Source organism: Drosophila nasuta, chromosome 2R, assembly GCF_023558535.2.
Source record: "Drosophila nasuta strain 15112-1781.00 chromosome 2R, ASM2355853v1, whole genome shotgun sequence".
In the NCBI taxonomy this organism is placed as follows: Eukaryota; Metazoa; Arthropoda; class Insecta; order Diptera; family Drosophilidae; genus Drosophila; species Drosophila nasuta.
The window spans coordinates 31509481-31525824 of record NC_083456.1 but is presented as its reverse complement, the minus strand read 5'-3'; the positions used below and the strand labels follow the sequence as shown (position 1 = coordinate 31525824).

The following is a 16344-nucleotide window of genomic DNA, read 5'->3' as shown; positions in this document are numbered from 1 at the left end:
CGGCGAGTGGCGCAATTGTCGCCAAGAAAAAAGAATTCATCTTTTATCTGACTCGACTTTTCTTTCCCCCCCTCCGCACATTCCGGATGTGAGGAACAACTGACCGTAATCGTGTGACCCAGTTGAACTCTCTTACAATAGCTTATTATAGAGTGCGTAATCTCGAAAACTTGCAGCGTATATATATAAGATATCTCTCTCTTCTTTCTTCCTTTCTTTGTGGCGCATTACGGGGCATAATTAATCAGGAAATAATTTATTTTTATACATTCATACAGTATCTCTGACTGTTGTTTGCATATTGCACAATCTCCGCACACACAAAAAAAAATAAAACAAAAAAATTGCTGACCATCAACAACTCATCATCATCATCATGAATGTCTTGTCAAGTTTTGAGTTGAGTTTTGCCTTTGTTTTCTGGCCAATTCGAAAGCCAATTTCCGTTGGCCACATTTTCAATGAACTCTCGAGCAATAAATATTTTATTGTTTCCTCCGCTTGGCAGGCAGACAGGCAACGCAGTTCATTAAAATCGGCAAAAGCATTTGATTTTTCACTTTGCACTTTACATTTGCTTCGCCTTTCTATTGCAGCATTTCGAATGCAAAAATCTTGCCATGAAATTTGCAGCATTGCAATTCTTTCTTTCTTTGCCTTTCACTTTCGGTGATTTTCGACTAGTTTAAGTCGAATTATCGCTGGCATAGAAAGTCATGGGTAATCGTTGCAGTATTTAAATTTTAAATACTGCAGTTCGATATTTTTCGATATTTTATTTTCGACTATCTGGCAACGCTTTAAATTTGCAAGATTCATTATGAAATGGCGGCAATAAAACTTGATGTTGATAAGATTACACGACTCTACATTTAACTTTTGAGATTGCCAAGATTGCAATTGGGTAATTTTGATAAGTAGTTAGAACCTTGACCTATGTATATTGTTATTATTAGCATTACTTCATAGTATAAGTCAGTTTACTCACATTTACAAAATACTTCTAAATTTTATAATCACTTTATTGGAGAAGTGTTGTTTTTTATTATTCAAACTAAAGCTAAATATTTGGTTATTTATGATCACTTTACTTGATAAGTGTTCTTCAATCTTCAAAATGTGTTCTTCGATTTTATCTTAGATAACTTTGTTACTCTGTTTTATTGAGTAATTTAGTAAGACAATTATGTCATGTTCCAATCGACAAATTATTTTATGGACATTTTAGACCTTTTAAAAATAAGAAAAAAGTGGTCTATTAATTTCTAAACTTTATTTAGGGAATTATAAAACACGATCCAATACAAAAATTCATTTATGACAATTTGTGTCCCTTTAAAAATAAATGAAAAAGGGTCTATTCAATTATAAAGTATATTTTCCGATAAATATTATGTTTCACTACACAAACTTTACATGCAATGTTACCATACAAATAATTTTAATAGAAAATTCCTTTGGTACTTAAGTTAGAGGTGGAGAACTATCGATGACACTATCGGGACTATCGATAGTTGGCCACTATCGAGAGTGCGCGCCGCTATCGAGAGAGTGTCGCTATTGGCTGAAATAAACATATAAATAGTAGTTAAAGTTAACCTACAAAACAAATTCATATTATTTGAATAAGAATTATTTATTACTTTCAAATAAAGATTGGAAAATCAATTTAATAGTCTCAAACTTTAAACAAATATGGATTATTATAAAAACTAATTAAATAATTTGCTTTTACTGCACTATCGACAACTATCGACGATAGATTTTCCTTGATATCGTCGATAGTTTATGGAAACTATCAATCACTAGTGATGGCGAAGACTATCGATAGTTCTCTACCTCTAACTTATATTTAAAATTGTATTAAACATTTATATAAATGAAATTTATATTAATAATTTTACTCGATCTTCTCTTTTGCAGACTCTGCTCATTGACAATAACGCGTCTCTCGATACTGACACCTCTGCCAGGAGACACGACATCGCTGTCGCTGGCGGTGAAGATGCAGAGTTCGAAGCGCACGTTGCGCAGCCACGAGATACCCATTAATGGCAGTGCTCTGACCTCGGCGGCCTCTAGTCGGGAGAGCAGCATGCAGGGCAACTCTCCGCTGGCCAATGTGATTGGCGGTGGCTCCAACTTGATTGGCACACCGGGGAATGTGGGCAATGCAGGAATCGGCACGAATCTGGCGTTGATTCCGCTAACTGAGACGGAGCTGGACTTGCACTTTAGTTTGCAGTATCCGCACTTTATCAAGAGAGATGGCAATAGGTAAGCTAACGAAAAGGGAACTAGCGACAATCGGAGTACACATTTCACTACTTTCTAGACTGGTGATTTTGCTGCAACGCCGCAAGAAATACAAATCGCGCACCATTTTGGGCTACAAGACGCTGGCCGAGGGCATCATACGCATGGATGCAGTGCTCCAAAAGTCAATGGACATGATCATTGAGCTGACAGCATCCGGAAAGAATGGCAGACCCGGCACAGTTGTCGCTTGTCTGCGTGCCGAACGCGTCTCCTCCATTCCAGTTGATCATGACAATAAGAACAACAACAGCGTGCTGCTGGCAGGTGAGTTGCAAGATAAAACTTGACTGGTCTAGTCAGGCAGCTGAAGAGCTGAGAGTGGGAGAAGTGGCAGAAATGGGAGTGGGAGTTGTTGCTACTCATTTGTTGCCCCAAGATGTTACCAATTTAGCTTGATGTTTATGATAATTGCTTGTGAAACGTTCGACGCTGACGTCAATAATATTGTATGTGCTTCGCTCTGCGGCACTTGCAACATGTAATAAGCATTTGCCCGGATTGTGCCACATGGCAACAGCCACAGCAGCAGCATCAGCAGCCACCACAGCATTTGAAATGTGTTTGGGAATTTCTTTTTATACCCGACACACTTAAGTGAACTAAAGTGTATAATAACTTTGTGGCAATCGACAACTATTAGGTCATAAAGTAAATGCCGCTATTAATGACTAATTGGGGTCATCTATTTTTTAGTTTAATCAGCGAAATTATGACTACATTTTAATTAATAATGTTTGAGTAATGTTGATGTACATTTGAAGTGGAAAAACTTTAATTTGAAGATTATTTTGAATTTGCAAACTAAAGGAATCATACAATACGATTTTGTCTATGGAATATATAGAGCATGGCATTCGGTATATTTGAGTATTGGTGCGGTATATTATTTGGTATATTAAAAATAATAATATCAATTAATTTTAATTAATAATGTTTCAGTAATGTGTGATGAACATTTAAAGTGGAAAAACTTTAATTTGAAGATTATTTTGAATCTCTGGCAGAACTTTAAAAGAGCTTTGTGGAGTTCGTTGAGATGGTAATCCTACAGATCATATTAATTTTTGTTGAGATCTGGAGAAAAGTAACTTAAAACCGGAGAAATAGCTTTATATTTTTAGTGAGGTTGCATCTAAAATGAGTCTTAAGTCTTATACACATAGAGTACATCCATTAATAATTATATTATTTATTATTTATTTTGAGAATTTGGTTGCGATCGGACAAAAAATGTAGAAGTTGTTTAAGAAATAATTTTGTATATTTATTTCTTGCGTTTTAGCTGCTTTTGCTGATAAGCTGATACATTTTCAAGCCGATGGTATATTTCGAACATGAGATTCGGTATATTTGAGTACTTTGCGGTATATTACTTAGTATATTTTCAAAATAATTCACACTGCTTTGTTTTTATTCAAAATGTGAAGCAGCTTTCATACATGTTTTCAACACTCAAATTTGGTATAAGTTATATTAGTTGAGGGCCTGTATTATGACAGATTCATTCAGTAAATAGAATTAATTTCTTCAGAAGTGTTATACATAAATGCTTTCCAAGCAAGTATTTTCCAGACGAGACAATTCCTCCTTCAACTTTCTTATTTCTATTTGAATTGAAAATAATTTGTGCTATTTTTGGGGCCCAGAAACCGCAGGCGAATCCGCAAGCACTCAGCCACCCAACCGCCAAACCATAGCGAACGAAAAAAACTCCCTCGACCTCCTCTCGACGCTCTAAGCCACTTTAACCACTCAACCAAGAGCAGAGAAGAATGGTGAGAAAATTCAATTATGAAAATAGGCACAGAGAGAGAGAGAGAGAGAGAGAGAAAAAATCATGAAGCAAGCGGTTTTTCTGTGCGACAGCTGTGGCAAGGTTGCTGCTGCTTGTTGCAACATGCTCCAGGCCACACGCATGGGGCAAGCGAACTATTCAAGGTGTCGAAACTTGGCCAATGCCAAGTAATGCAAATAATATGCGACAACAAGCAAGGTAAAGGCCAATACATGCCACCACTTTCCCTTCCCTTCCCCCTATCCCTTCTCAACTCACTTTTTTGGGGACATGTTGCAGCGTCCTTGCAATTGGCAATCGCTGAAAGTGCTCGCCGGCTGAGGCGTGAGCATAACGCCTGCCGTCGCCTTTTCCCCAGTTGGCAACAAGCCCAAAAACTGTAACAAAATTGCACTAACTTTGTCGAGGTCAAAGGGGAGAGGGGGTCTCAGGGTCAGCACTTGAACCTCTGGATGTTGGTTGAAGTGCAACTGTTCCATTAGCCACAGACAGGCAGTGACAGGGCTTGAATTACGCTCTCCCGGTTCTTCTCGCTTTCTAATTTGCAAAATGAATTTGAGAATTTCGAGACAACCTTTTTGCCTTTTTTAACCCCCCTTCTGCCCTTCGCCCGTTTGTCGCTATCGATTTTCCTACCTTCGCTTGTTGAATGCTGACAGCACCACGCCCAGATCTGAGAATCCGACCCTCTGGCAAAAATGAGAACGAGACGCGAGACGATAGAGAAATGAGAAACGAGAGACGGAGAGTCACATCCCCAGAGACCTAATGCCCAGTGTCATTTGTTAGCCACTCCTGTGGATGGCGTTTTTAAGCTTTGCCTGCGCCTCCTTCTTTGCCACTTTGCCTTTTGTTATAAAGTATATGCCCCCAAGTGTGGCAGCCTAAAAAAACAATGCCCGAATAATCCATTAAGCATAAGCGAATTAAGTCAAATCAGTGTCTTTATTAGGACTGTCAGAAAATGGCATCAATTAAATGAAACGAAGAATTTCACGAGCTAATTGAAAGCTATCTATAGAGCTTAGAATAGGAAAGAAATCTACCAAAATTACATCAACTCTTTGCTGATATTAATTGCTCATTTAAATCGATTTTCTTTAGCTTTTCTTATGCAAACATGAAAAATAACAAGTAGGAAATCTATTTTCAATAAAAGCAAAAGAGTGCGGCTTTATCATTAAAGTATACCAAATAAATTTAACTATGAAGTACTAAAATATAGCGAAATGTATATTTGGTATATTAATATAGCAAGAGGTGTCAAAAAAATACCTAGAAAATTACTGAAATATACCGAAATGTGTACTTGGTATGATGATGTAACAAGCAATGTCAAAAAACGTAATACACCTAAATAATATAAAAAATATACCGAAATGTATACTTGGTATATTGATACAGCAAGTAATGTGGAAAAATGTAATATAACTACAATATATCAAAATGTATACTTGGTATATTAATATAGCAAGCGGTGCCAAAACACGTAATATACCTTAAAAATACTGGAATATACCGATATGTGTACTTAGTATATTGATAAAGCAAGCGATGTCAGAAAAATTAAAATATCTAGAAAATACTGAAATATACACAAATGTATACTTGGTATATTAATACAGCAAGTGATGTCAAGAAACTTAATGCGCCTAAAAATACTGATATGTGTACGTGGTATATTTATAAAGCAAGTGATGTCAAGAATCTTTGTATACTTACAATATACCAAAATGTATACCTGGTATATTAATATAGCAAGAGGTGTCAAAACACGTAATATACCTAAAAATACTGGAATATACCGATATGTACACTTAGTATATTGATAAAGCAATCGATGTCAGAAAAAATAAAATACTTAGAAAATACTGAAATATACACAAATGTATACTTGGTATATTGATACAGCAAGTGATGTCAAGAAGCTTAATACAGCTAAAAATACTGACCGACTAATTTTTATACCTACAATATACCAAAATGTATACTTGGTATATTGATATAACAAGCGATGTCATAAACTTATAGCTCTTTGAGCTCCGAGATCAAAGTTAACATATAATACTATTTTACCCATCTAGGGGATTTTTTGCATTTTGTGTTTAAGTTAACCAAACTGTTGAATCGCTTAAAAGTGTTTACAGAATTAGTTCAATCATTTATCGAAGATCAAAAGCACATAATCAATTAAATATTTGCTACGAATTTTGGCCTTGATTCCATTGAGAAATTGCAAATTCATAAACTTTGTGTTAATAATTGCAGAATATTAGGAAAACTTATGTGGCAAATTCCAATGAATTCTTTTGTAGCAAATTATAGATAAGTTTCTCCTAATGAGAGTAAATATTTAAAAAAGAAACTGTGCTAGCAAAGTGCTCGTTATTTAAATGAATCCTTGGGTGCGAGCCACATTACTCATACGCAGTGTGGACTGAGTGAGTGACTGAATGATGCCTGCCATTGTAATTTGTAGTTTTTACTGCTACTGCTGCTGACAGTGACAGGAATTAAGTCATTTGTCCTTGTGCAACAGAGATAAGCACAAATACATACAATACTATGTATATTGTATAGCAAAAAGGACGAAAAGATGAGCAGAAATATGACAGCCAGGTGCTGTGCTATATTCTGCTCTGCTGCCGGATGAGGCTGCCTCTTGAGTTGGGATGATGATGACGATGACGACGACGACGATGCCTCATGCCTGCAACGTCTACAGCTCTGCTCTGCTCTCAGCCTCAGTCGCAGTCTTGCTCTCGAGTGTTTAATGGCAAAATGCGTAAATTATGTCGAGCAGTTGCTAGGGCGCCTTATTATTGTTCACTTTCAATGGGCCGCCTTCGTCTTCACATCTCCTCTTCCCTCGTTCCTTCTCTTGCTACAGCGCTTTGTTGATGCCTTGGGGTGTCATCTAATGGGCATCGGCCCATTTGTGCTGCTGTCCAAGGTCAAAGCAATACAAGTAAGCAGGCTACAGGTTGTGTGTAGTCGACTAAGAGATACCCGGTATATATATATTAAGGATGAATACTAAAAATATTATTTACAATACATTAATAGCCAAAGAAATTTTATACTGTACATATTTCAGATTATAAAGCAAAGTATATTATAATTTAATTTAAAGAAAAATAATGTAAGGAATATAATGTCCAATTTGTTAGATGAAAAAGTATTTACAAAAACCTCAAACAAGAGGTGCATTAGTATTCTAAAACCAACGAGATTTTCATAGAACCTTGTACTTTAGATTGCTAACAAGTTTAGTCTCTATAGCTTTTCTAGTATTTGATATAGAGTTGATTTTATAGATGGACAGAGACGAGAAGGAGGGAAAATTAATGTAAGCGATATATACTCTCCAATTTGTTAGATGACAAAGTATTTACAAAAACATCATAAAATTGCTTCATTTGTATTCTAAAGCAAACTCAATTTATGAATAACTTACTACTCTATATTGTAAACAAGTTTAGAGTCTATAGCTTTTCAATTTTTCTATATATAGTTGATTGAACAGATGGACAGACAGACAGACAATGTAAGGACTACAATATCAAATTTGTTAGATGAAAAATAATTTACAAAAACCTCATAAAAGAGCTGCATTTCTATTATAAAACAAACTAAATTTGTGAATAACTTACTACTCTATATTATTAAAAAGTTTAATCTCTATAGTTTTTCTAGTCCTTGATATACACATGATTATACAGATGGACAGACAGACAGACAGCAATATTGTTATAGTTGTCATGTGTTGACTTTTGCTCACGCTTATTAAAAATACTTATCATTACACTTTACTATTATAAAAGCTCCTTTCTTCTTTATTTTACGTTTATTTATGGCTAGCCTAATATAGCCTTCTACCTTGTGGTTTACCGGGTATAATTATAGTACTTTTTCGTGTGCTACTTTCGTTGAGAGGAGATGTCTGTTCTCTTCTGTTCTTTGCTGTTGTTTATCTGTTTATATCTTGGCCACAGATAGTCCAGCCACAATTTGTGTGTGTGTGAGCGTGTTTGTGTATATAAACATTGAACATTAAATCAATGTCGTTCGCCGCTTTTCAATACGCTTTTTTACGCTTTCATTACTCATACGCCGCGTAGAACGAACGCGTGGGCGAGATCGCTTCGCGTGTGCTGCTCGTTTGTTGTTTGAAAGAAGGAGGGGGAAAACTGATGCTTAAGGGGCGACGGACATGTGGTTTTTCCGCAGGGGGAGGATGGGGTTTTGCCCATGACACGTAGCCAGCTAATCATTGAGATTGCTTCGCTCTTGGCAACACTTTGTCTGCCATTTACATTCGCACTTTTTTCTCGGATGGAGACAACGTTTGTGAATTGACGTGAAATTTGCGAGCATTCGTGGAAATTTAATTAATAAACATACACACACACACACACACAGAGAGCACTAGGCACTGCACTGGGAATTGGCAGACGCTCAACTGCTCGCAAATAAAGTAAAAGAGGGGATTAGCTAGAAACTGAGGGAGAGAAAACAGAGTGGGAAATGTAAAGACGCATTATATTGTCATTAAAGCTGGCAATTGCCATGGAGATAAAGACAATATAATTGAAGTGCAGATGCAGTGCACAATCCCCCCTATACCCCTATTCCAGTCTCAATCCCCTCGTCTTTTTAGTCTGCATTCTACACTCTTCAGCTGCTCCACTTCACTTGGCAGCCACTTGAAGTGGACTCTTTAGATCGCTGTTGATCGTTGACATGCCAATTGTTGAGCATTACAATGGATTGTAAAGAGCAGTCAAGTTTCGAGTGCAGATTGCAGAGAACTCGACTTGAAGATACCCTGAAAAGAAAAAGAATTATGAAGTTAGATGTATGTAGAAGATTATTGAATGACAATTTAGTTAACAGCAAAAGTAATGCTGCTTTATTATTAGATTATTATTGTGTTACAAGATCTGCAGAATCCTTTTTATAGACAACATAGGATAACTTCTACTTTACTTGTACAACTTATTCCTTTAATACATTTTTAAACCTGTTTTTTTAATTTACATAGCTGTATAATACACAGATGCTTAATAAATACTAAATACTACATAAAATACTAAAATATATCAAGTATTTATTACTGAATTAAATATTATAATAAAATAAAGTTGTATAATATACAGAAAATATTATTAAAAAAAATTAAGTATTAATACTTGATTTAATATGATAATGAAATAAATAAAATAAAGTTGTGTAATATACAGATTCTTAATAAATACTAAATACTACGTAAAATACTAAAATGTATGAAGTATTTTTTAATGAATTTAATTTTATAATAGAATAAAGTTGTAAAAAATACAGATTCTTAATAAATACTACACAAAATACTAAAAAATATTAAGTATTAATACTTAATTTAATATATGATAATAAAATAAAGTTGTATAATATACACGTTCTTAGTAAATACTAAACACTAAATAAAATACTAAGATATATTAAGTATTTAATACTCGATAATATGTTAAACAGATAAACATTATTTATTTGCATATATTTTTGGGAACCTACAGTCTTCTTCTTATATATTTCTAAATTTATATTTTTCTGCCGTCACCATTCCTTCGCGTTCAAACCCAACAATTTATTTTAAGGGTTTATTATATTTACAAATTTATCTGCTCTCCTCTTTCCCTTTGGGGGGGGATGCTCGTTTTCTAATCAGTTAACTGTTTATTTAACACTGTCAAATGTAACACTTATCCACGCGCACACACACACACACACATAGACAATCGACTGTTGCTGGGGCACGCGATGGACAGCCAAAAAAGCAAAAAAGAGAAAAAACAAAAAAAAAATTTAGTTTCTATTAGTCGCCGGCCGGTAAATGGCTGAATGGGAATAGTGTGTAAATGATAACGACAGCGAGACATGCAAGGCGAATCAACAGCAAAACAAATCAACAAAACAGACAGCAAGGCGGACAGATGGATGAATGGATGGACAGATTGACAAAGGCATAGATCAACGCATTTTACTCGGTAGACAATAAATAATAACACACAGACGTTGGCGGTGACGACGACATAAAATCTAATCAGACTTTTGCAGCTCTTGTTGCTGCTTCTTTTTTGTGCATTCCAATCAGCCCGAGCTTAAAGCCTTTACCCCATGGTCAAAGCAAGCAAGAGCGAAAGAGAGCGCGTGGGAGAGAGCAAGCAAGCGAGCGTGTCTAGGAGAGCGCAATAGAGAGAGAGTGAGAGAGAGTGCAATGCTCGTGCAAGTGCTTTCAAGTTTGTCTCCGCCGCAGCTCGTGCTTGTAAATAAGTGTATGTATGTATGGGTGGGTGGCGTGTGGGTGCGTACGTGTGTGTGTGCTTATACGTGCGTGTACATTTGTATATATACAAATGTATGTGTGTAACTCAGCCTATCGATGACTCGATGATTCCGTGTGTCGTCAATTGACTGAATCGATGCGTAAAAATAACTTTAATAAGCGGCATTTGTTTCGCCCATTCCCCAGTCGCAGCCGCAGCCCAGTGAGAGCTTTTATACACTTGTTTACCGATATCGAACATCGACTGTAGTTAATACATGCTTATGTACTTTTACGTGTATATGTTGTTAGTAGGTGTGTGTGTGTGTGAGCGACACCCGCGCAACCAGAAACGAGGGCGGTTCATTAAGTTGTGAAACAGTAAAAACTAATTAATTGTGTTACCGATATTATAATGTAATAGATAATATGATTGTTATCGGTTAAAGATGGGTCAGTTGTCTATTAAAATTACTAAACAAAAGATCGCAGCTTTTCATTTTGTTAATCAATTTAATTAGCGACAATACTGATAAGAATGGTTTTGAAATAGCACAAAATTGCGATAGACTTGTTGCGCACTTGTTGAATGACCCTCGCAAGTGCCCCGTTGTTGTTACCCGGCAATGCTCAACAATTTCTCGCTATGATTTAAGCAATTTCCCCGGTGCGCGGCCAGCTCATCGTTGCTTAGTTTGTTAGTCCGACCATCGCTCAATGTCGGCTGAGAAAGTGGCGCTCTCAGTTGCTGCAGTCGCAGTCGCAGCTGACGTCGCCGTCGCCGTCGCAGTAGCTGCGCTGCCCGGCTCGGCTGTCGGGCGCAGTCAACACAAAACGTGTGAAGCGTCAGCACAGCGCATTCATTTAACTCGCGAGCGTGCAACGAAGCGCACGACGAACCAGAAAAGCCGAAGAGCACAAACAAACAACATACGTAGCGAGAGGTTGAAAGAGATGAGCCGATAATTCTACCTCGATTCACAAACGAGCGAGGCTGATATCTTGTGATTAATTCAACGGCAACAACGAAAACAAAGAGCAACTTGCGCGCGCGTGTTTTTTTTTTTGTTATTTTTGTTATTATACTTTTTGGTGATTAAACTGGGAATACGCAGTTGCAGTCTTACAACAAAACTTAATAACAACAACGCAAAAAGAAGCTGCCGGTCACGTCGCACAACAAGCCAAACCGAAAACAGTTAACAACTCCCAAAAAAAAACAGCGAGACAGACAGTTTGTCATTCAGTATGTTTTGAATACTACGTGCCAAATGAAAGTGTAACATTTTGATAATCTGTGTGTTTGTTTTCTCCTCTCTTTCTTCTTCTCGCATCACAGATCGCATCACCGAGTATTCGGACGAGGACGAGGAGGCCGAGTTTAGTTCGGGTGAATTCAACGACGAGGCTAACGATTTGGCCATAACGGGCTACGATCAGAAGCGCGATTACAACCCGGCCAAGCATGATATGCGCAAGTATCGCAACAAGCTGCAAAGATCGGGCATTGAGGATATCGCAATAGTCGGACACCATCCGCATCAGCATCATCCCGTCGTCGTCGACAGTGACAGCGAGTTCGAGATGAAAGACAAGAGTTCGTCCCGCGCCAAGTTCAGTCGGGTGAGTGAGACAGTCATTATCAAAACAGTCCGTCAGTCACTCTCTCTATCTCTCTCTCTCTGTTTGTTGTGTAAGTCTCAGCAGGTGTGCCCCACTTTTTCGACCGCCTACTAATTTCAAATAATTGTTTGTCATTTCTGACATGGCCACAGTCAAGGGCGGTTCAAAAAGGTTTCAATTTTCTTTTTTTATACCCGCTACCCATAGGGTAGAAGGGTATTATAACTTTGTGCCGACAGGAAATGTATGTAACAGGTAGAAGGAGGCATCTCCGACCCTATAAAGTATATATATTCTTGATCAGCGTCAACAGCCGAGACGATCTAGCCATGTCCGTCTGTCCGTCTGTGTGTCTGTCCGTCTGTGTGTCTGTCCGTCCGTCCGTATGAAGATCTCAGAGACTATAAGAGATAGAGCTATAATTTTGTTTCGACAGCATTTGTTATGTTTGCACGCAGATCAAGATTGTTTCAAATTTTTGCCACGCCCACTTCCGCCCCCGCAAATCAAAAAAATCGAATAACAAGCGTAATTTTAAAGCTAAGGTGAATTTTGGTATATATAATAATAACTATTGTAGTTATGATTCCTGAAAATTTGATTGCGATCAGATAAAAATTGTCGAAGTTATTAAAGAAATACTTTTGTATGGGCAAAAACCCTTTCTTACTAGGGGTCTGAGTTGCTTTGGCTGACAATCTGGTATATTGAGCCGTCCATGGTATATTTTGAATGCGGTACTATATCGATATACCACATATACCATTTGGTATATTTTTAGTGTATTTGCAGTATATTTGGTATATTTTGAGAATAATACCGCAAAATATATTGGCTTTAATCAAATTGGGTAGCGGGTATCTCACAGTCGAGTACACTCGACTGTAGCTTTCTTACTTGTTTATTTTTATTTTAGTTGGCTGATTAGGCAGAGAGCTATAGAACAAATATTCCAGCCAGCTATCTAAACACGCATACAATTATGCATGCGTATATAAATATCGGTAGATTATACACCTGGTTGTCTCTTTAATTAAGTGAAATATAAATTACACTGCTCAACAGTATTTTAAAACCCGAACGATAGAAAAGAAAACTTTATATAAATACAGCCCAGTGTGTACCAATTTGAATATAAGCTAAACAGTGCAGTATTATTCTTAAAATATACTAAATATAGCACCAAAATACTAAAATATGTCATATGTCATAATTGGTATTTTGATATGGTGCTACATTCAAAATATACCAGATTGTCAGCAACCATCAACTAAGATTTAAAAATGAATATACCTTTAAAAATACTTAAAATATACCGAATGTTCTAATTGGTATATTGATATAGTACTATATTCAAAATATACCAGAGTACAAATTATACTAGATTGTCAGTCCAAACAACTAAGACCCATAAATCAATCTGAGGAAGTTCAACCGCTTATTACAATCTCTTTCTTGAAAGATTTTCCCTATCTGCGAACATATACCGAATATACCGAATGCTCTGATTGGTATATTGATATAGTACTATATTCAAAATATACCAGAGTACAAATACAACTAAGATGAGGAAGTTCAACTGCTTATTACAACCTCTTTCATGAAAGATTTTCCCTATCTGCGAGCATGCACATAAAAGGTTCGCAATTTCAGCTTATTGATCAGGTCTTAAATTAGTTTGTTTTCTATAAAAACATTGTCTAGCTAGCAACAAGTTATTTTGTGTCACCCAATGCAAAAAGAAAAAGACTTTCTAGTTGTTATGATCGCTCATTTCGCCTGACTGCAATTATCAAAGGCTTTGGCGTGTGACAATGTTCTACATTAGATATACAAGCGTATGAATATATCTAGATATCTACATACAATATATATATATATTTTTGGCTATTGTTGTCTGTTGTTGTTTTCAAAAATTGTTTAGTTGGTGACGCAATAAATAGAGACATAGCGACACTCGACTGCAATTATTTCCTCGTCAAAGCAAAGCAGAAAATAAAAAAAAAGTAGAAACATTTCGGGTATTCACTTGCACAATCGCATGAAATAGCTTAAATAGCATAATATAACCGATAGCATATACATATACATAACCAGATATTTGGCTATAGGAATGTGCTATCGCATTTGTTGACAATTGTTTTGTGTTTGGCCTTCGCAAGGCAAAAGGCGCTGCTGCCAAGGTTTTTGAATGCCAGGCACAGAAATAACATCAGCAAAAGGTTCGTTCCGTTCCCTCTTCTGTGATATGGACTAACGAAATTGAATGTGTCTATTTGCCTTTGAAGCTACACACATACAACATGCTGCACTACACTGTTATTATCGTAGAAGGCATTGAACACACCTCCACACACACACACTCACGCAACTCCCACGCATAGGAATTGCAATTGCGAGCGCCTTGATGTATGCAATGCTTTTTGCACTCGCAGCTCAATGAATAACTGATTGACTGACTTTCTGAGTGACTGAATAGAAATTGCATTTGCGAAAATGTCAAGAGTGGAAAACTGACGACACATAAGACTACCAGATACTCAGTACTGATGTCTGTCTGTCCGTCCGTTAATATGAACAACTATATCTTAAAGACTATACAAAATAGACAAACCAAATTTAGTTAAAGCATACTAAGAGTGGAAAACTGAAGACCCAAGCGACTAAGGGATACTCACTTCTACTTGGAATCGACTTTTCCAAATCCTGCTGTCTGTCTGTCCCTCCATATGAAGAACTACATATGTATATCCCAAAGACTACAAAAAAAAAACAGACAAACCAAATTTAGTAAAATCAAACTGAGAATGTAAAACTGAAGACACAGGCGAGTAGGAGATACTCATCACTATTTGAAGTCGCCTTAAGGACAAATCCTGCTGTCTGTCTGTCCGTTCATATAAACAACTATATCTTAAAGACTATACAAAATAGACAAACCAAATTTAGTAAAAGCAAACTAAGAGTGGAAAACTGAAGACCCAAGCGATTAGGGGATACTCAGTACTACTTGAAATCGACTTTTCCAAATCCTGCAGCCTGTCTGTCCCTCTATATGAAGAACTACATGTATATATCTCAAAGACTAAAAATAACAGACAAACCAAATTTAGTAAAATCAAACTGAGAATGTAAAACTGAAGACACAGGCGAGTAGAATATACTCATCACTATTTGAACTCGATTCAGCCAAATCCTGCTGCCTGTCTGTCCATTCATATAAACAACTATATATCAAAGACTATAAAAACCACACAAACCAAATTTAGTAAACACAAAAAAAGAACAAAAAGCAAGACTTAAGTGAGCCTCTCGATTAAAAACCATTTTTTATAAGGCGAAAATCGTACATCAGCTATAACTACACCTATTTAACTTATCAAGTTCATTGGACGTTGGCAAGTTAACGCAAATCGTCTCCATAATAGATCCAATTAGAATAATTGGGGTGGCAATAGATGAGCAAAGCAAAAGGACTGACGCACATACTCGTATGTCTCTGACTTATGGGCTTTTTACCTTTTTCATTTATAATTAGAAAATCAATTTCATATTTCGATGCGTCAAAGGCAACACAGAGACAAAAGAGAATCAGTTCTTAAGCGCTTTTATAAATATTTAAAGAACAAGAACTAAGAACGAGGCCAATTAGAAGCCAAAGCGACTAATTTCCAACCCAAAAGGGGGAGCACATGTTCCCCCATCCACAATCTACGCAGCTCCCCTTCGAGCACAGGTGTAATTTAAGCCTGAAGCTTTTGTTTTCATTGCTTGTCAGCATTATGATTGCCGTTGTTGTTGTTGTTGCTGCTGGGACTGTAGCTGCTGCTGTTTATTAATGTGCCTGCCAGGCCTTTATGGCCAGGATCATTTAAATGTCTGCCGTAGATAAAAACTCGCTTAATGACAGCAGACAGAACGACAGTCAGACAGCCGGACAGCCGAACCGACGATTTTTCTCTGTTTTTAAGCATCGCTGATGCATAAATTTTCGTCAGTTGAATTCCTGAAGATTGCCCAACGGCCTATAGCTTTTTAATGCTATATATTGTGACTGTAAAAAGTAGTGAGAATGAGCTTTAAAAATAGATGCGTTTGTCAAGTCCTTAAGCATGCGAGAAACATCTTAAAAGCAGCTTTAAATTAGTATAAAATTATGTCAATAAACGAAACTCGATAAAACTGTCGTATAACAACATAACTTTGGCGATCTTTAAATGAAAATGGGCAAAATAAAAAACATTATTTGAATACTTTGAAAACTTTGGGATTAGAGTTAAATGTTTAATAAAAATGGTTTTAG

The 16344-nt window shown here is 36.6% G+C and overlaps 1 protein-coding gene across 1 annotated transcript in view; it reads left to right on the top strand.

Moving 5' to 3' along the window:
• LOC132784064 (phosphofurin acidic cluster sorting protein 2) overlaps nt 1-16344 on the top strand; it is a 45744-nt gene that overhangs the window by 23299 nt on the left and 6101 nt on the right. The window contains exons 2-4 of the mRNA XM_060789440.1: nt 1924-2277; nt 2336-2583; nt 11758-12041. Coding sequence (XP_060645423.1) covers nt 1924-2277; nt 2336-2583; nt 11758-12041 — 886 coding nt within the window. The remainder of the gene's footprint in view (nt 1-1923; nt 2278-2335; nt 2584-11757; nt 12042-16344) is intronic.